Source organism: Babylonia areolata, chromosome 19 (genome assembly GCF_041734735.1).
Source record: "Babylonia areolata isolate BAREFJ2019XMU chromosome 19, ASM4173473v1, whole genome shotgun sequence".
Classification (NCBI taxonomy): Eukaryota; Metazoa; Mollusca; class Gastropoda; order Neogastropoda; family Buccinidae; genus Babylonia; species Babylonia areolata.
The window spans coordinates 58,964,664-58,986,424 of record NC_134894.1 but is presented as its reverse complement, the minus strand read 5'-3'; the positions used below and the strand labels follow the sequence as shown (position 1 = coordinate 58,986,424).

The window sequence follows — 21,761 nt, the reverse complement described above, 5'->3', positions numbered from 1 at the left end:
CACATTAAGCCAGCACACAGTAAACAGTTCACCCTACACCTAAAGCAGCACCTACAAGCAGCACACAGTAAAAAGTTCACCGAAAGCAGCACCTACAAGCAGCACACAGCCCAACAGGGATTTCCTTGCTCCTCACATCACTGAACAGTCAGTCACCCTGGGTCAGTCAGTTTTTCTGGGAGACAGCTGAGAACTGGCTGTGCGGACTGGTTTTATCCCTTCCCACAACAGACTGTCCATACTGGTGGTGGTGTGTGTCCATCGAGATCGATGATGACCATCGTTGTCATCCAGCTGGGGGATGGGGGGAGGGTGGTGGTGGGGTGGGGGGGAGGATGCTCATGAATCTATCTGTTAATGGTTTTATCCCTTCCCACAACAGACTGTCCATACTAATGCAAGCTACAACACTCACTCCCCCAACTGGTTGAACTGAAATAACCAATCTTTGCTTGTCCAAATGACGCTACGTGAATGACTGACAGATTCACTGCTTAATCTCGATTCGTCCAATTCAACAGATTGATCTGCTTTGCTACAATTCAGCCCACTTGTTTCTACACACATTCTGTGACAAGTTCACCCGTTTACGTCACAAGAGAGGGAAGGGGGGGTGGGGGGTGGGGGGGGCGGGGGGGGGGGGGGGGGGGGGGAGGGGGGGACAACTTGAAAGACAGACCGCCTACTGGGACGTTCCGACATGCCGACATTAGCAGGTTTTGAACACGCCGACATCTAGTTCAGCACGGGGATTGCGGCAGACATCACAAAACCGCACGTGTTTCAACAGCTGGGACTGGTGACGTGGCGTCACTGACCAAAGGCAGCCAACCAGAGAGTAGGGGTGAGGAGGGGGGTGGAAGGAGGGAGGGTTGCGTGGTGTTGGCGCGACCTCAAAGACTGGACTTTGGACAGAGTGGGAAGGAAGATAAGAAGGTGTGTGTGTGTTGGGGGGGGGGGGGGGGGGGGGGGGGGGGGGGGGGGAGCGAAGGGAGGGGGAGGGAAGGGGGAGAGAGTGGTACCAGTGGCAGGGCTCTCACCTGTGTACTCTCGGACGTCGGTCCATGACTAACCACTTTGCCACGGGCTGTGTGTTACCAGTGTCTGCTGTAGAGAATTAACAGAACATCTGCAGATTCGTCACTGACCAAAGGCAGCCAACCAGAGAGTAGGGGTGAGGAGGGGGGTGGAAGGAGGGAGGGTTGCGTGGTGTTGGCGCGACCTCAAAGACTGGACTTTGGACGGAGCGGGAAGGAAGATAAGAAGGTGTGTGTGTGTTGGGGGGGTAAAGGGGGGGGGGGGGAGCGAAGGGATGGGGAGGGAAGGGGGAGAGAGTGGTACCAGTGGCAGGGCTCTCACCTGTGTACTCTCGGACGTCGGTCCATGACTAACCACTTTGCCACGGGCTGTGTGTTACCAGTGTCTGCTGTAGAGAATTAACAGAACATCTGCAGATTTGTGACTGAATACTTGGTTGTTAGAGTAATATTGAACTCCCCTGCCAAAAGAAGAATAAAATGAAAGAGAAAAATGACACCTGAACATAACGCAGGGATAATTATTTAGGTGAAGATTTTTGTGTTTGACGAAATGAAAGGTGACTTGGGGTGATTGTAGAAGCTGCCAAAGACAATTGGTCATTAGTGAAGCTCATGGCTATGCACAATGAATCAGAACAGTGTTTGACATGCAAAGTCACATGCGGGAAACCGAGCAACAGAATACAAATAGGAGTGTCCCCATTTGCCCGCTGTTTATGTTAACAAGCGCGACAAATTATAACATTTTATTCTAGTCCCACGGCCACATTTTTGTGTCGGCCACTTCTGAGAACGGAGCGACTGGCAGGTAAAGCCTCCTCACGAAGTGTCATGGTAACAAGCATTTAATCAATTTGACATGGTTGCTGAGTGCCTAGAAATGAGCGTGTGGAGGAGGGGGGTAGAGGAGGTGCAGGGTAATGTGTGTGTGTGTGTGTGTGTGTGTGTGTGTGTTGGGGCTCATGTACGTTTATGTGTATTTGACCGTGCTTTCATATCTGTGAAACTGCATGTTTGGCGCATATGTGGGTGTATGTGTGAATGTGTGTCGTCATGTTTTACATTTATTTCCTTATTTATCATTGCTGTCTTATTTATTTATTTATTTATTTATGCATTATTATTATTATTATTATTGCTACTCCTTTTTTCATATTATAATTATTATTTATTTATTTATTTATCTATTTATGTATTTATTTACTTATTTATGTACGATTATCTATTATTTATTCACCTTTTTTTTCTTCTCTCAAGGCCTGACTAAGCGCGTTGAGCTACGCCGCTAGTCAGGCATCTGCTTGGCAGATGTGGTGTAGCGTATATGGATTTGTCCGAACGCAGTGACGCCTCCTTGAGCTACTGATACTGAAACTGAAAACTGTTGAGTGAGAGAGAGTGAGTGGTAGAGCAGGGGAAGGGTACCCTTGGTAATTTGTGTGTGTGTGTGTGTGTGTGTGTGTGTGTGTGTGTGTGTGTGTGTGTGTGTTGTAAATGATCTGACAAGGCTTATGTACTCAGAAACAAAGTTGCGCAATCCACTTCATTTCAGAATCTATAATTATATGTGCTGCACACTGTTCAACTATTAATTAAAAAAAAAAAAAATATAGTCCACTATCACTTTGGATGCGTTTTTTTTTTTTAATGTGTGTGGGTGAGGAGAAAGTTGCTTCATATAACTCTGTCTATAGGGCTATCTGATTTAACATGTGTGAAGTTCTCTCTGTTAGTATGCATTGTATAGTTTTACATTTTATCACAACAGATTTTTCTGGAAGAATTTGTCGCTGTGGCTCAGTGCCAGATTTTTTCTTTCTTTTTAAATTTTTTTTTTTTTTTTTTTACTTCTTGCAGTTGGTGAATTTGTCTTCTTGTCAAAGTGGATTTTTCAGCAAAATTTTATCAGGGACAACCTATTTTTTTTCCCCCTGTGTGTGTGTGTGTGTGTGTGTGTGTGTGTGTTTCGTGCATGCTAAACATTGGACCTCATTTTGTTGTCTCATCCAAAATGACTAGTGACCAAACTATCACCCGAGGTCTAGTGCACGGGGAGGAAATTCTGGCAAGTGTGGGATTCCATTCCCTGTGTTGTTTGTCTCTCTGCCTCTGTCTCTCTTAATACTTTCTCTGTCGCATGTGTGTGCGCGCACGCACACACACACACACACACACACACAAACACACACATACACTCACATAATTCAACTTGATATATATGCTCAGTGGAGATAGAAACCCCATGCTTGGCCACGTTCTTTGTATTAGCCACTGTGTTGTAGGGAGTGTTCAGTATGTAATTAAGTGCATGTATCTTTGTACGTGTCGGGTGTTAGTAAATCTCTCTCTCTCTCTCTCTCTCTCTCTCTCTCTCTCTCTCTCTCTCTCCCAGTACATGTGCGCCGAAAGTATAATATTGTCACAATCCTTACAAACTATTTCGAAATGCGTCGATCAGTTGATAACGTATCACGCCATAGAACATTGTTTTCAAAGATCTGAATGTGTTCCCCCTTACAGTTGACATAAACTAACGAAATCAAACTCCAGTCCGGTCATGTCTACGAATTTATACACTCACATGTACATATTACAAACTGTGAACCATCCTCACCCAACTCTTTTATTTGCAATGTTTTTAAAAGCGAATATGTGAAATGCTTTTATTTGAGAACATATGTTTATTACTCTTGTTTAATCAAGTTATCCGCGTGTGTGGGGTGGGGGTGGGGGTGGGGGGCGGGGAGTGGGTGTGTGTGCGGATGTGTGCTGATTATCTGGTTGTGGTTTTCCGCAATTCATCTTTATTCTTATCTTATCTGTCTATTATAATCAATGTGCAGTATAGTAGGCTATGTTTATAATTATATTCAAATAATGTTTCTTAATTCTTTCTGTTTTTGCATTAAGAATACTAGTTATTACCTGCAGTGTGTGGATATATGTATGAAACGATGTATGTGATATTTTTTTACATTTGTATCTTCGTAATATTTGTAGGGGCTGTTGTTGGCTTTTACAGTTATGGTCCCCATGTTGTTTACTTGTCTATGTTGTGATAATGCACCTGACCAAATTTCTCCAGTTGGAGATAATAAAGTTATTCTTATCTTATCTTATTTATTTATTTATTCATTTATTATTTATTTATTTATTTTACTGATTTCGCACTGACATATCTTTACATATCTCTCTCTCTCTCTCCATTCCCCCACATAATGTGTCCATCTGTCCATATCCCTATTTCCCCGTCTCCTCATTTGCTATCTTTTATGTCTCTTACATCTGTGTTTTAAATTTTATCATTACTTTTCTGTGTTAATTTCACTCGAATCATTCATGTGTAGCATTCATTTTTCCCTTGGTGTGTGTGTGTGTGTTAGTGTTTGAGTACGTGCGTGTGTGTTACTCGCTTCCGTTTCGTACAGATGTGAGTAATATTGTTGTGTCTCTCAATTTGACGCTGTGTTATACTTGTCCATTATACATGTATTAAGTATAACAACAGTTATATGCGTATATGTTTGTGTGTCTCTTAGAACAACGGAAGATGTGTTAGTTGGCCAAAGTGCTAATGTCTGTCACCGTTGGAAAATAAAGATTCATTCATCCATTCATTCATCCATTCATTCATTCTCTCTCTCTCTCTCTCTCTCTCTCTCTCTTTCTCTCTCTCTCTCTCTCTCTCTCTCTCTCTCTCTCTCTTTCAAATGTCTGTGCACCCCTGTGCTGTTAACTTCTTAAAATATAAACTAGATGGCACAAGGTGGTATACATCACATCAAGGTCCTGCATAACCGGATTGAATGGTTTTTCATGCACTTTGGGCATCTACAGTATCTAGTAGTTGGTATCATCTTCCTTTCTTCTAAGTACTAAGTAACAGGTGTTTTTTTTTCATAATACTGTTTGCTTTTTGTTTTTTTTTCTGATTCATCAGTCTATTTCACCGACACCCCTCACTCAGAACCCCCTCCTCAAGGATACTCAGGAAAAGTGTGACTCTGCAAGAGGACTTGGTCTTAAGATTAATACTAATAAATCACCAGATTGTGGGGGAGAAATTTAAGCGGGACAAGAGTTTGAAACGTAGATGGTTGTACACTAGAAGTTGTAGGAAAAAAAAGAGAGCAGATACTGTAATCGATCACTTTGTGACATGGCCAAAGAAACGGGTATGGTTGAAGTTGTTAGAACCCCTTAAAACCAGAGCCAGTTGTTCCGGCTCTGTGTGTGTGTGTGTTTTTTTTTTTTTTTTTTTTTTTTTTTTTTTTTTTTTTTTACAAACTCTTTGATTCACAGATTGCACTATAATTAGTGTTTGCTGCAGAGGTGCGGGGTTTCAAACAAAACGAACTGAAGCTCACATGCGTGGCCAAGTAACTTTGCGCCAAACCAGCCCAGCAAGTTGGTGTACACTAGGTTCGAGCCCAGGGTTGGGACTTGGATTGTTACTCAACCCCCACCCCTCCCACTCCACTTGACACTGGGTGTTGGCCTGGGCGCTAGTCTTTCGGATTAGGTGATAAACTCTCAGCAACAAAAAAAACACGTTGATTAACCCTGGCAATATTCTGTCAAAAAACAAAAACAAAACAAAAACAACAACGAAAAAAAAAAAAAAAAGAAAAAAAGAAAGAAAAAGAAACAGGCATAAGTAGTAAAACAAAAATGACACTACTGGTGCAGACAGAAACACATGAGAAAAAAACCGTAGCACGGCACCGGCGGGCTTTGCGGGCAACACGCTCTCCCGGGAAAAGAGCAACCAGAATTCCACACAGAGAAAATCATTAACTCTCTCCATACGAACGGCGAAAGAGGCGACGTTAACAGCGTTTCAGCCCAATTACCATCATCAAAATATTGCAAGCGGAAGGCTCTTATACTGAAGAGGTGAATGTTGACAAAGAATACCACAATTCTGACGACGGAAGCTAAAGGTTGGGTCATTCAGACACCCACTGGACATCCGAGGGGTCTGTGTAGAGGAGAAGAGAGGACTGGCCGTACTGAGTGAGTTAATCTGTTGTGACAAATATCAATAGGCTACAATCCGAGAGACTGACTACAAAACAAGAGAATTCAGTGCACTGCAATTCAGTGCAGACATACAAAGGACCAGATTTATCATGGTGTAATTTGGCGATATACCCCATGTTCATTGACTCAGCAGCCAGATGTGTACGGTTCTGTTTCTGACAGATCAAACAGGAACAATCGCGCTATTCTAAAATGACGAACTTGTCAGTCGTGCACATACACGCCCACTGACCTAAAAATAGAATCAGTGATACACACCCGCCTCACCGACAAACTCATGCGCGCACACGTGCGCAAAGACTGACATGCCGTGCATACACAAACACGCTAACACTGCCGTTTGCACGGCGCAGACCAAGGACCACAGACGCACGTGCAACCACGTACGTGAGCGCTGTACACACACAGTTACACTGACATACAAACCTCCCCCCTCCCCATACATATAATTATATATAGGCCCTATACCCGCACGCACACAAGTGGAGCACACACGCACGTGGCCACACAAATATGCGCGCACGCTTACTGATGTACGCACACTCACACGTGCGAACACGCGCTTGAGTGTTAGTATTTATATATATATATGATAGTCGTGTCCGACTATGACCATCAGAACAGCAGAGGAGGCAACTGCTGTTCCGACTATTTGGGCTAGAATTTGATTATAGTGGAGAGTGTCTTGGCCAAGTTACATCCCCACTCTCTCGGCCAAGAGGGTTTTAGGACAGTCGGCGTTGGGGATGGTTCCCAAAGGCCAGCCAGCCCACAAGGCTGCAGCACTAAGAGCCAGTGCAATTTTGCCTCCTTGTTTGCGAGTCATAGTTCTTCACAAAAGACTAAGCTGAAAATGATTTCCCATTGACTGGAGAAACCATTGATAATACAGCTCTCGTTTTGCTGTTGGCCCAACTGTAAACTTATGTCAGTCTGTGATATAAGCCGAGTGAGTGTGGAAACACATTAACTCTCTCCATACGAACGGCAAAAGAGAAGACGTTAACAGCGTTTCACCCCAATTACCACCATCAAAATATTGCAAGTGGAAGGCTCTCATACTGAAGAGGTGAATGTTGACAAAGAATACCACAATTCTGACAACGGAAGCTAAAGGTTGGGTCATTAAGACACCCACTGGACATCCGAGGGGTCTGTGTAGAGGAGAAGAGAGGACTGGCCGTACTGAGTGAGTTAAACCTGTATGTCGGGGTATGGAGGATTTCAGAAAACAACACTTGACCAGTGATCGAAAACACAGCTAGAATTATCATAATGTGTGCATCAAAGTCAGTGAAGTGTTAACATTCTTACATGCATCAACTCAGTGAGACATTTGTCGAGTTTTAATAGTATTCTTAACTGTAGAAAACAAGTTTTAAAATACGGGAATAACTATAGATTTAGGACTTAAATGCCTATCAGGGAAGCAATCTTTACGAATATGAGATAAAACTGGGCCATTCAATGATGAAATGAAACTGATTTATCACTAGCAACATTCATGTCACACATATGCGAAAACCGGCAAACATGTGCGTATGCATGCGCACACGTGTTCACAGGCACACACACACACACACACACACACACACACACACACACACGCTGACTGATATGAGCGCGTGTGCACGGGCATGTCCCTTTACCTCCGTGAACACACTGAGGCGCGCATGAACTCATGGCGTTCACATTCACATGCCAAAACACCGACACATGCGCATACCCAATGGCTTCGCCAATAGCTTTTCCCCCCAAAACAATGCAGTGCCCTGTCTCTCGAACAAATCCAGTATGATAAATCAACAACCATCTACCTGAAGATCTAGTCATCAGCCCCATCCATATGTAATATGCGATTTCTGTTCAAATGTGTGTGTGTTTGTGTGCAGTGCGTGCATATGTGAGTACGCACAAATTTTTTAAATTTATTTATTTATTTTTATTGATAAGTACTAGTATGTATCCTAATTTCTGCTGATTTTCGATTTATGTTCGTACCTTGTTATGTACTACCCCCCCTCCTTCCCCAATATTCCTTGTGACCCCGGTACACTTGGTAATAAAGACATATTCTATTCTTTTCTATTCTATTCTGCTATTCTGTAAGTCGGCCCAAGTGCTATTATCTTCACCCGGCGTTGGAAAATAAAGATATAGATTCATTCATTCATTCTCTCTGGTTTAATCAGGTGCCACCATGTGGAATTCCATCCCAGAGACAAATAAACAATACCATTGCCCAACAACCTTTAAAAAAACCCCAAACAAACAAACAAAAAAACACCCAAATAACCGGCATTATCAATCCTATGTCATATCATAGTTTCAGTTTCAGTTTCAGTTTCAGTAGGTCAAGGAGGCGTCACTGCGTTCGGCCGAGAAATCCATATATGCTACACCACATCTGCCAAGCAGATGCCTGACCAGCAGCGTAACCCAACGCACTTTGTCAGGCCTTGAGAAAAAACAAAAACAAAAACAACCTAAATAAATAAGAATAATATAATAAAAAAAATAAAAAGATAAATAAATAAATAAAATAAATAAATCAAAACAAAACAAAACAAAAAAAATCAACAATGATGATAAATAAGCAAATAAATAGATATATAAAAAAAAGCAGGCACACACACACACACACACACACACACACACACACACACACACACACACACACACACACACATATGCATAACACATATGCACCATATCATACCATAGGATAATGGTTAATGTCTCGCTCATTTTGTTGAAGCTGTCGTTATGTTTCTTTGCTTTGTATGTTTGCCTAGTGTCCTGATTCGACAATTATAATGCATGTTACTTCTGCTTCATTTTTCTTGTTGACCTGTGCATTAATTTTGCTGTCATCTCTCTCTCTCTCTCTCTCTCTCTCTCTCCCTGCCGCGTTGTTGGAGTTTAACTCACTCAGTACGGCCAGTCCTCTCTTCTCCTCTACACAAACCCCTCGGATGTCCAGTGGGTGTCTCAGTGACCCAACCTTTAGCTTCCGTCGTCAGAATTGTGGTATTCTTTGTCAACATTCACCTCTTCAGTATGAGAGCCTTCCACTTGCAATATTTTGATGGTGGTAATTGGGGTGAAACGCTGTTAACGTCTTCTCTTTCGCCGTTCGTATGGAGAGAGTTAACGACCTATTGGCGTCTACACCCTTAAGGTCAAGTTTGTTCGGTTGGAGTTGTTTAAATGCGGGTATTTGTTTGTGTGGTTGGGGTTGTATGTGTTTGGTAGTGGTGGTGGTGGTGGTAGTGGTGGTGGTAGGGGGGGGGGGGGTGTTTGTGTGTGTGGTTGGGGTTGTTTATGTTTGATGGTAAGGGGGTTGTTTTGTTTTTGTGGATGGGGTTGTGTGTGTTTGATAGTAGGGGGTTGTTAGTGTGGTTGGTGTGTATGGGGTTGTGTGTGTTGCTGTTGTAATGGGGTTGTATTGGTATGATTTGGGGGATTGTATGTTTGTAATGTTGATTGCATGTGGGTGGATGTTGTATCGTTGGTGTTTTGGGTGCTGACTGTGGTTGTGCTGTGAGGTAGGGGTTGGGTTGGGTTTTGTTTGTTTTGCCTTGTGTGGATTGTTTGTGTGGTTTTTGGGTCTTGCGTTTCGTTGTTGCTAAGGGTTCTGCTTTTTTTTGTGTGTGTGTGTGTGTGTGTGTGTGTGTGTGTTGGTGGTGTTGTTGCAGTTTGTGGTGGTGTGTTATAATTTTTATGGTGTGATCGACGGCAAAGGAGGAAGAGAGCCTGGCGAGAGGGGGAGCGCCTACCCCCCCCCGCCCCCCACCACACCCCCGCCCAAATGAGAACCCCGCGGCGGCACCCGAGACACCACGCGCGCCCCCACCAGACGCCCGACGCGCCGGGTATGTGGTCGACACTTGTGTCACTTGTACGTCATGCGTCTTTCTCAATTGTGACGTTTTGTTTTCTTCACCGCACTCTCTCCCTGCCTTCCACCCTGGCCTTTTATATTACTCATCCCACTCCTTTTCACCTTCCGTCCCAACGCAGCATCAGCATTCTTCTTCTTCTTCTTCTTCTTCTCTCTCTCTCTCTCTCTCTCTCTCTCTCTGTGTGTGTGTGTGTGTGTGTGTGTGTGTGTGTGTGTGTGTGTGTGTGTGTGTGATGTTCTTTTGTCTTACATGATATACTTTATTACCATCATACATATGCCTTTAATCATTGTATTTGTATTTCTTTTTATCACAACAGATTTCTCTGTGTCACTGAAATTCGGGCTGCTCTCCCCAGGGAGAGCGCGTCGCTATACTACAGCGCCCACCCTCCCCCCCCTTTTTTTTTCCTGCGTGCAGTTTTAATCAGTTGTTTTTCCTATCGAAGTGGATTTTTCTACAGAATTTTGCCAGGAACAACCCTTTTGTTGCCGTGGGTTCTTTTAAGTGCGCTAAGTGCATGCTGCACAAGGGACCTCGGTTTTTCGTCTCAACCGAATGACTAGCGTCCAGACCACCACTCAAGGTCTAGTGGAGGGGGAGAAAATAAATGCGGGTGAGCCGTGATTCCAACCAGCGCGCTCCGAGTCAGATTCTCAGTCTTGCGTTACCTCTAGGCTATCACTCCACTTGTTGTGTTGTGTACACCCTGTTCGCGGCGGGAACAAGCACACGAGTACGTGTGTGTGTGTGTGTGTGTGTGTGTGTGTGTGTGAAAGACAGTCCTCCCCCACTCCCAGTCTCACCCCGGCTCACCCAACCCCCCCATCCCCCCACCCCCACCCCGTATCCCCCACCCTGCAAGGGGAGTATAAGTATACTTAAAAACCAGTCCGGATCTGAGGATTGCGACACAGTGACTTCTTTCTTTTCAGCCCACGCTTTCTTTCTTTCTTTCTTTGCCCGCGCAAAAAAAAGAAAAAAAGAAGAAAAAAAGAAGTCTTCCTGAACAAAGACCACGCAGGCAGGTGTTATTACCGCCCTTGATTTTAGTGCCTCAACCCGCATGCAGTGACTTCAGTTAACTCACTCACTACGGCCAGTCCTCTCTTCTCCTCTACACAGACCCCTCGGATATCCAGTGGGTGTCTGAATGACCCCACCTTTAGCTTCCGTCGTCAGAATTGTGGTATTCTTTGTCAACATTCACCTCTTCAGTATAAGAGCCTTCCACTTGCAATATTTTGATGATGGTAATTGGGGTGAAACGCTGTTAACGTCGTCTCTTTCGCCGTTCGTATGGAGAGAGTTAACTCACTCAGTACGGCCAGTCCTCTCTTCTCCTCCACACAGACCCCTCGGATGTCCAGTGGGTGTCTGAATGACCCCACCTTTAGCTTCCGTCGTCAGAATTGTGGTATTCTTTGTCAACATTCACCTCTTCAGTATAAGCGCCTTCCGCTTGCAATATTTTGATGGTGGTAATTGGGGTGAAACGCTGTTAACGTCGTCTCTTTCGCCGTTCGTATGGAGAGAGTTAAAACCTGCCTGTGCTCTGACTAATGTATGCCGCCGCGTCTTATGTAATTATGTCACGGTCGTTCCGCTCAGTTCACTTGTATCCGGTTCAAAAGGAGGAATGGAGTTTGAAATGACTTTAGTATGGTTTTACCCGCTTCTTGAGGTACCAGTGACTGCCGTGCTGTGGTAATCATCAGTCAGGTTGTATTGTATTGTATTGTATTGTATTGTATTGTATTGTATTACTCTTTTTGTCACAACAGATTTATCTGTGTGAAATTCGGGCTGCTCTTCCCAGGGAGAGCGCACTTCGCCACACTGGGTGAAAGCGTCACCTATTTCTTTTCTTTTTTTTCTTAAAAAAAAAAAAAAAATCCTGTCTGCAGTGTGTTTTTAAAAAATTATTTATTTTAATTTTAAATTTGTTTTTCCTATCGAAGTGGATTCTTTCTACAGAATTTTTGCCACCGGGAAAACCTTTTTGTTGCCGTGGGTTCTTTTACGTGCGCTAAGTGCATGCTTGCACACGACTGACTGAGACCTCGATTTATCGTCTCATCCGACGGAATGACTAGCGTCAAGACCACCATTCAAGGTGTGAGCCGAGTGGAGACGGAAAAAATACTGGCGGCGACTTTGCCGCGAATCGAACCAGTGCGCTCAGATTGTCTCGTTTCAGTCCTCAGTAGGCGGACGCGTTATCTCCAGACTATCACTCTACGTCTTCACGATCGCTCTCTCTCTTTTTATTTACCTATTTATTTATTTTATTTTCATTATTATTATTATCATTATTATTATTATTATTATTATTTAGTTAGTTTTTTTTTAATAATTATATTATTATTATTTAGTTAGTTATTCAGTTGTCTATTTATTTTATTTTATTTTATTAATTAATTAATTAATTATTATTTTTATTTTTTCTCAAGGCCTGACAAAGCGCGTTGGGTTACGCTGCTGGTCAGGCATCTGCTTGGCAGATGTGGTGTAGCGTATATGGATTTGTCCGGAACGCAGTGACGCCTCGTTGAGCTACTGAAACTGAAACTGAATCCCTCTCCGCTCTCCACTGCCCGCGCGCGCGGTGTGACCTCTTCTCGCGGACCGCGTCACGGAAACAGTGTCGTCTGACAGTGTAGGCAGTGATTATAATACGGAAGGCAGAGGTGAGTGGAGTTTTCACTTTTCTTCAGCTTTCGCGCTTAACTCTCTCCATACTAACGGCGAAAGAGACGACGTTAACAGCGTTTCATCCCAATTACCATCATCAAAATATTGCAAGCAGAAGGCTCTTATACTGAAGAGGTGAATGTTGACAAAGAATACCACAATTCTGACGACGGAAGCTAAAGGTTGGGTCATTCAGTCATCCACTGGATATCCGAGGGGTCTGTGTAGAGGAGAAGAGAGGACTGGCCGTACTGAGTGAGTTAAAGTTCAATAATGATAATAATAATAATAATAATATAATAATATTTTAATAATAATAATAATAATAATTATTATTATTATAATAATATTTTATTTATATATATATAGCGCTATAATACAAGCATAAGCAAGCTCAAAGCGCTTTACAATTCAGTACCTAAAGTGAAACAAGAAAGCATATAAAAAGCAGTAGAAACATAAAGCAGAATCATTGATATTATTTAAAAACAACAACAACAACAACAAAACAAAAACAACACACAATGCATAAAACTCACAAAGTAACATACTATCAATACTACAACTGTTACACTCCAACACTCACACTAACATCCACGCACAGACACAAACATAATTAAACGGCTGAGATGACAGCAATTTTCACTTAAAATACGTACATGTAAAAAAAAAGGAACATAACTGTAATCTGTATGCCACAGATTTTGTAAAAATTGTAAAATAAAATTATATCGGGTCATTCTCCCTTTCGAACCACACCACAACCATCCATCTACCCTCTGCCATTCTCTCTACTCTCCCATCACACACACTCACCTTGCACTCACCTTTCAAGGTCGGGATTTTCTCAGTCTTCTTGTGGGTGGTGGGTCGGTTCGGGGCCGAGTTTCACTTCAGCGGCTTCACCTCCCGCTGGCTTATCTCTTCCTTTGAACGTTTGTGAACATCCTACCCGCATATTTATACTCTAGGTGATTTTGTGAATAATTGCCGACCTGTTGCGCTGACTACCGGTCTGTGTTATGGTGTTAGTGCCGGTTCAGACGGGAGCGTGTCAGTACTCCCCCCGTGTCGATACTCCCCCCGCGTCAATACTCCCCCGTGTCGATACTCCCCCGTGTGTGTGTGTGTGTGTGTGTGTGTGTGTGTGTGTGTGTGTGTGTGTGTGTGGTTGTTGTTGCTGCTGCAGTTGTTGTTGTCGTCGTCTTCTTCTTCAGTTTAACGTCTTTTAACCATAAGTGTTATTTGACAAACATAAAAGAAAAAGACAGCTACTTGTGAGGGAAAAGTAACTGTTCACGCAGTGTGCGTGGGTGCGTGCGTGCGTGCGTGCGTGCGTGTGTGTGTGTGTGTGTGTGTGTGTGTGTGTGTGTGTGTGTGTGTGTTAGATAACTTATAATTGGTGAAATTTTGTGTAAAATATGAGATTACAATATAACATCCTTAGAACGAAATACCAATGAACTTGACTAATCAACAATTAAAGATTTGAATCGGTATGATTAAGCACTGATAAGCAATATCATGTAACTTGATGTGGTTTGCAACATATAAACAGGGGAAAAGATATTAATTGATTTGTTTGATATATTTAAGGTATATGGTTTTGGGGGGTGGGGTTATACGTATTTGCATGGATTGTTCATGTTTTCGATTTTATTTATTGATTGTTTTCACACACACACACACACACACACACACACACACACAGAGACAGAGAGAGAGAGAGAGAGAGAGAGAGAGAGAGAGAGAGAGAGAGAGAGAGAGAGAGCGTTTCACCGCTGTAAGATTTAGCACGGATAATTCATGTTATATAATTTGTAATACATATATGAAATAAAGAAGAAAATTAATCAGTTGTGTGTGTCGATTTCTGCTCGTTGCATTCTTTTTATATTTTCGTTTCGTTTTTATTGATTATTTTCATACACACACACGCTCGCGCGCGCGCGCGTATATACACTGTTGGACTTCGACAGGTTATCACCGACCCGTAAAGTTTACCCACACACACACCCTCCACCTCCCAACCGTCGGCCAAGCCGCCGCACTATGCTTTGATCCCGCTGCCTGACACAAACTTCCAAACTTTTATGGGCCACTGTTAGCGCCCCACCCCAGATGCAGATGTTTAGGGGCCAACGAGGAGACGTCACACATAAGACAAAGACCTACATTTGAGAACACACACACATACACACACACGCACACGCACACATACACACACACACACACACACACATGCACACACACACACGAACGCACACACAAACGCACACACAATCACACACACACACGGACCATCTGACGCCCCCCCTCCCACCGTCATACATACCCATCGCCCACATGCACACCCACCAACAACATACACACCAACGCACTTTCACATACATAATTCAAATGCACGCGCTAGCAATACACAGACACACACACACCACAGACAGACACACAGACACACACACACACACACACACACACACACACACATTGCCACAGTGAGCACAACAGACACAAAAGTTGTAAGGTTTACGACCCAGCCAAGTGGCGGAGATAACACGACGGTAAAGATAAAATCACTAGAGATAAGATAACATAGGGCGTGATCGCGTGCGCACACACACGCAAGCGCGCTCTTACACACACACACACACACACACAGATAAACAGAAATGCGGACAGACAGACAGACAACCCCCCCCAACCTGCATGTGTAAATAAAAAGACCAAAACAACATAATTATGATATTCATAAGCCGAAACCGAAGGTACTTCATACAAGTAGTTAAAAAAAAAAAATGTACACTGGTGTACTGAAGGATACATATGCTAGCTTTATCAGTGGATTGGTGACATTTCATTTGATTTGGCGACATTTCAGCGTTCACTTAGTAACCGTTGGTTTGTCGTCTTTATTTCTTTCACTGACAGTCCATGACTTCAACCGTTTGCTTTGCTTTGTGGGGCACGTGAGGTTGGGAAGCTATTCCATGTATTTGAATAGTAACTAAGCTCGAAAGCATGTCTATGTTCCCCCATGTCTATATTCCCCCCGTTAGTCAGGTCAGGGGCATAGCCCTTGCTACTGGTACCATGTAACCCAGTACTACCTGCCGCATGTGAAGTCTCCCAACGACGGACCAGGCGGAGGAAATCTTTCCGAACGGCTGTGAAGGCGGAAGAGGATGACTAAAGGGCAGGGGGAGCTCTTATCCTTGGCTGTAAGTCCTCCTAGGAGACAAAACTCTGAAGAAAAAACCTGCACCTTCCGAGGCCGTTCTACACGCGGCACTATCTGCACCTGTGGGACTCTGAGCGTCGGTAGGCGAGAGAGTGGGGAAGGGACTGCACAACTCTTCACTAAGAAAAGTCACCTGTGCTGGTCAGGCAACCAGGCTAATGTCGGAACGAGCAAGTGGTAACGGGGACAGGCAGAGGATGCTGCTGGCAGTTCCTAGTCACGACTCTGCACGCATGCGCCTGCGGGGTGATGGTCGTCCGCCGTAGACTGGGGCAGATGCGGCGCCCGTATCCTCCCACAGTGTCAGAGCAGCCCTTTTTAGGGACAGCACTGCTCTCCCCACACGGTGAAGGGGAGATAAAAGGATCCCTAAACAAAGCCTGCCTCGCCTAGTACCTAGTAGGAAACCGCACATACTTGGACATCCAACACTAGCGGTCGAAAACAACAGAAGAAAAGAACCAGGAGTCATGCCCTGACTCTGGGTGCCTGGAATGTTTGCACCCTTTGGGACAGAGACGACAGACCAGAAAGGCGCACAGCGCTCATTGCTAGAATGCTTGATCGCTGCCAGGTGGACATAGCAGCCCTGAGCGAAACCAGGTTATTTAAAAAAAACCCCAAACAAACAAAAAAAACAAAAACCAAAAAAACCCCAACAACTTGTTCTTCCGTCTTTTCTTTCTGTTCTTACTCTGGCGCGTCCTCTTCTTCCGCTTTTTACACCTCACCTCACCTCACCTCACCTCACCTCAGGCCCATAACTACAAAGAAGTCGTTGGGGGAAGCCTGAGGACCGCAGACGCAACCTCCCTTCTCCATCTGTCTCTGTCGGCAGCCGCCGGCAGCAGCTCACGTGTGTGGAGTCCGGTCCATTGTTTGATGTTCTCATGCCAGTTCTTCCGCTGTCTTCCTCTTCTTCTCCCGCCCTCGATGGTGCCTTGGATGATTGTTTTGGACAAGCTGGTTCTTCTTTCTCCTCCACTTTATTGTTTGTTGTTGCTGTTGTTGTTCTACTTCTTCTTTTTCTTCTTTTTTTTTTCTTTCTTCTCTTCTTCTTCTTGAATTTGAACGTGTGATGCTTGAGGCTTTATTTAACGCTTGCTCACTGTTCTTCTTCTTCTTCTTGTGTGTGTGTGTGTGTGTGTGTGTGTGTGTGTGTGTGTGTGTGTGTGTGTGTGTGTGTGATTGTTAGTGGAATATGCCAGTAATTCTTCTCATCCGTTCCCTTTCTTCTTTTCGTTTATTATCTTGATTGTTTTTTTTTTTTAAATTTTTGTTACGATTTTATTTTCAAGTTTCGTTTAGTTATATGGGCAGAATTGTAAACAAAAAAAAGAAAGTTCTTTGATTTGGCCAATTCTTCGCCCAGTAAAGATCCATCCATCCATCCATCCATCAATCAACCAATCATTCATTCAATCATTCAATCTTCTTCTTCTTCTTCTGTTTGTTCAAGATTGTTGCAGCAAACAAGCTCCTCACCATGTCCTTGGAACTGGAAGCAAGAACAGCGTCTTTTCAGCGGGACAATGCCGCCGGAAACACGGCGGCAGAAGCGGAACTTCGATGGTATTCAGAAGAGCCAAAGGTAAACTGTAAGGGGAGGTTGGTTAGTTAGTTAGTTGGTGGTTGTGGAAGAGAGGGGAGTAGGGGGCGGGGGTTGAAGGGTGAGGGGGTGGGCGGCGTGGTGCGGGAGAGGGGGAAAGAAAAGAAAAGAAAGAACACTTCATTATCAGCCGATGATTTTACATAACATAAACCGCAACAAATTTATTTCCCTTCCTTTTCGCACCAGTATGTTGACTGTGTAATTCTTCTGTTTGGCCGCCTCCGTCTTTCTGTCTGCGGGTTTTTGACTCACTTGTGTAAAAAAAGTGAGTCTATGTTTTAACCCGGTGTTCGGTTGTGTGTGTGTGTGTGTGTGTGTGTGTGTGTGTGTGTGTCCGTGGTAAACTTTAACATTGACATTTTCTCTGCAAATACTTTGTCAGTTGACACCAAATTAGGCATAAACATAGGAAAAATTCAGTTCTTTCCAGTCATCTTGTTTAAAACAATATTGCACCTCTGGGATGGGCACAAAAAAAAGAAGAAAAAAAAGAAGCCTAATTATATGCAAACTGCATTTACTGTTATATTTATATTTTTTGTATTCTCTAAACTTGGCACTTTGATCTGATATTCGACACAATAACAACAGCAGTCATTATTATCATTTTTTGTTCAAACAGGAACTTCTTTTGCTAAGCATGGAAGTTTTATTTATTTTGCAAACGTTTTGGTGCAGATAGTAAAAAAAGGGAAACTACTCTGTAATTAATGCTAGGGGACTTAATTTGCTTTAAACTGATCTTTCTCATCTTAAACATTACATTTTGAAATTATACTCAATCACAAGCGAGTCTTGAAGGCCTTGCCTCTCTTGTTTGTTTTGTTTTTTGGTCCTATCACTGTGTCTGTTTCATCGCTTGATTCCCAGGATTACCTTTCAGTCTGTTACCGAAACTCTTGTCTGTCTCTCTGTCTCTGTCCCTGTCTTTCTCTCCACTACGTCCTGCATGTGGTATCGCTGTCTCTGTCTTTCTCTCTGTAGACATACCTCTCTCTGATTCCAAGTGCCTAATTTGTACCGGTTTCATTTTGCGTGTACAGTTGTCACTCACTCATGGCCGTGTGTGTTACTGATGTTTTACCCGTTTCTCTCTCTGTGTGTCTCTGTCTCTTTCTGTGTCTCTGTCTGTCTGTCTGTCTGTCTGTCTCTGTGTCTCTGTCTGTCTCTGTCTGTCTCTGTCTGTCTGTCTGTCTCTTTCTGTGTCTCTCTGTCTGTCTGTCTCTGTCTCTTTCTGTGTCTCTCTGTCTCTGTCTGTCTGTCTGTCTCTGCCTGTCTGTCTGTCTCTCATACCTTTAATTTATTATCCCTCTTGTTTGGGTTTGGTCTTTCGTTACTGTTCAGTTGTGTAGAACTGTGGCGCATACATCGTGCAGATATAGCATTGACAGATCCAGCGCTCTGACCTCTTCTTCTTCTGCGTTCACTCGTATGCACACGAGTGGGCTTTTACGTGTATGACCGTTTTTACCCCGCCATGTAGGCAGCCATACTCCGTTTTCGGAGGGTGTGCATGCTGGGTATGTTCTTGTTTCCATAACCCACCGAACGCTGACATGGATTACAGGATCTTTAGTGTGCGTATTTGATCTTCTGCTTGCATATACACACGAAGGGGGTTCAGGCACTAGCAGGTCTGCACATATGTTGACCTGGGAGATCGTAAAAATCTCCACCCTTCACCCACCAGGCGCCGTCACCGTGATTCGAACCCGGGACCCTCAGATTGACAGTCCAACGCTTTAACCACTCGGGTATTGCGCCCGTCAGCTCTGACCTCAGTTTTCCGTTCTGTTGCTTTGTAGTATTTTAAAGACGAACGAATCAATCACTGTATGTGTGTGTGTGTGTGTGTGTGTGTGTGTGTGTGTGTGTGTGTGTGTGTGTGTGTGTGTGTGTGTTATTGTGTGTGTGTGTGTGTTAGTGTGCGTGTGTGTGTGTGCGCGCGCGCGCTCGCTCGCTCAGTCATCTCTGCTCATGTATATGCGTACATGCATACGTGCGTTGCTTGCGCGCCCGCTGCTGTTGCCCCCCCCCCCCCAAACCCCTACCCCCACCCGCACCCATCATCTCCTCTCACGGTTCCTTGTTAGATTCTGCCTTCCTCTGCACGTGCCGAGGCGGTAGTGATGGTCACCAACGGGGATGTGGAGACGGCGGCTCAAAACCCTGCCACCACCACCACCACCACCACCACTACCTTCACCAAGGACCCAGCCAAAACCCTCGTAGATGACGACCCAGACCCAGCATCCACCGTCACCGCCTCTCTCTGCTTTCTGCAGCGCCTTCCCTTCCTGTTCCGCCGATGTCTGGCTCGGAGCTGGTCGAAAGTGCGTGCGGTGATGCTGACCACGATGGTCCTTACCTACCTCGCCTTCGTCTGCTACTGCATGTACTACGAGTTCGGCAGCGAGCCTTCCATCCGTCTACTGGTGGGGAGCGTGATAGGGCTGGTGGTGGTGGTCAGCAAGGTGGCGGGGCGCTGGGGCAGAGGCCCGTGTTGCTCCGCTGTTGGGTCCTCCAGCATCATCAGCAGCTGCTGCAGCTCGCTTCTCAACAGGGACCTTGGCCGTGGGGTGCTGCTCAGGACAGCTGTACGATGGTGAGTGAGTGAGTGAGTGAGTCAGAGGCGCGTTGGCAAGAGTTTTGTTTCAGAATGATTGTTTGGTTCGATTTGATTTGAATTTGTTTTATTTTGTTTTATTTTTTTTAATTATATTTCTTCACTTCGTTAGTTAGTTACTTCGTCAGTTAGTTTGTTAGTTGGTTAGTTAGTCAGTGGTCAAGTCAGTCAGTTAGTTATCTATTCGACGACCTATTGGCAAAGGTTAAAAAAAAAATTACGACCTTTTGGCGAAGGCATGTAGGATCCAGTTTTTCAATGCGTTCAATCGTTAGCATTGCCCAGAGCGTGTGTGTGTGCACGATCAATGTAGGCGTCGTGGTAGACTTGAATTTAACTCTCTCCATACGAACTGCGAAAGAGACGACTTTAACAGCGTTTCACCCCAATTACCATCATCAAAATATTGCAAGCGGAAGGCTCTTATACTGAAGACGTGAATGTTGACAAAGAATACCACAATTCTGACGACGGAAGCTAAAGGTTGGGTCATTCAGACACCCACTGGACATCCGAGGGGTCTGTGTTGAGGAGAAGAGAGCACTGGCCGTACTGAGTGAGTTAACGACCTATTATCTCAGTGGCGCCCATTTAAGGTCAAGTTTTCCAGTGCTGGGGCTTACAGTGTCATGGAGGTCTCTTTTGTTCGCACAGGGATGGGCTCCTGGATGTCTGTCTGTCTGCCTGTCTGTCTGTCTGTCAGGGTGTGAGGTCCTTCTGGCGGTCCTGGCTGCGTGAAGAGGCATGGTGTCCTGGCTGTTCATCTGGGGGTTGGGGCCCATTTGACTTTACAAAGAGGAGTTCCTGGCACGCGTCGTGTAGATTCACGGGCATCTTAAAGGCAAACGATCCACTCTTGGAGCGAGCACGTGCATGCCTGCTACCGTATCATTTGATGTATCTATTACGCGTTCACCGATCCACGTTAAAAAAAACAACCGCGAGCTAGTCTTGACCAGGAACTCAGTGCCAAGATGAAGGTCCTGATTATAGTTCCGCTGGCGATCACTAGATACGACGACGAAGAAGAACGAACGTATGATCAATAATATAGACACTTTGACTGGTTGTAACTTATTCAGATGCATGAAAAAGCGCGGATGGATGAGTCGAATCAAACTTTGAACAGGTTTTGAGAGATGTCTCATCCACCATAGTGAGACGCCGTGATCTCCGGTCGATTGCCGCGGAAATAGGTGGCGTGATGACGTTGTGGGAATAGGTGGCGTGATGACGTTGTGGGAATAGGTGGCGTGATGACGTTGTGGGAATTGCAGGATGACGTTGTGGGAATAGGTGGCTTGATGACGTTGTGTGAATAGGTGACGTGATGACGTTGTGGGAATAGGTGACGTGATGACGTTGTGGGAATAGGTGGCGTGATGACGTTGTGGGAATAGGTGACGTAATAGCAGGATGACGTTGTGAGAATAGCAGGATGGCGTTGTGGGAATAGGTGGCCGGATGACGTTGTGGGAATTGCAGGAGGGAGGAGTAGGGGAGGGTGAGGGGTTGGAGAAAGTTGATTTTATTTGATAATGTATCATTCTTCTTCTTCTTCTTCTCGTCATCATCATCATCATCACTGGTAGTAGTTCTAATA

The 21,761-nt window shown here is 44.5% G+C and overlaps 1 protein-coding gene across 4 annotated transcripts in view; it reads left to right on the top strand.

Moving 5' to 3' along the window:
• Positions 1-11,621: 11,621 nt before the first annotated feature.
• Positions 11,622-21,761, top strand: part of LOC143294379 (putative transporter HI_0519) — a 30,763-nt gene continuing 20,623 nt past the window's right edge. For 3 of the 4 annotated variants that reach the window (XM_076605852.1, XM_076605850.1, XM_076605853.1), the window contains exons 1-3: positions 11,622-11,695; positions 17,380-17,511; positions 19,626-20,137. In XM_076605852.1, coding sequence (XP_076461967.1) covers positions 17,407-17,511; positions 19,626-20,137 — 617 coding nt within the window. In that variant the 5' untranslated portion in view covers positions 11,622-11,695; positions 17,380-17,406. Of the gene's footprint in view, positions 11,696-12,539; positions 12,679-17,379; positions 17,512-19,625; positions 20,138-21,761 lie in introns of those variants that run through there. The other variant, XM_076605851.1, reaches the window with a different exon arrangement.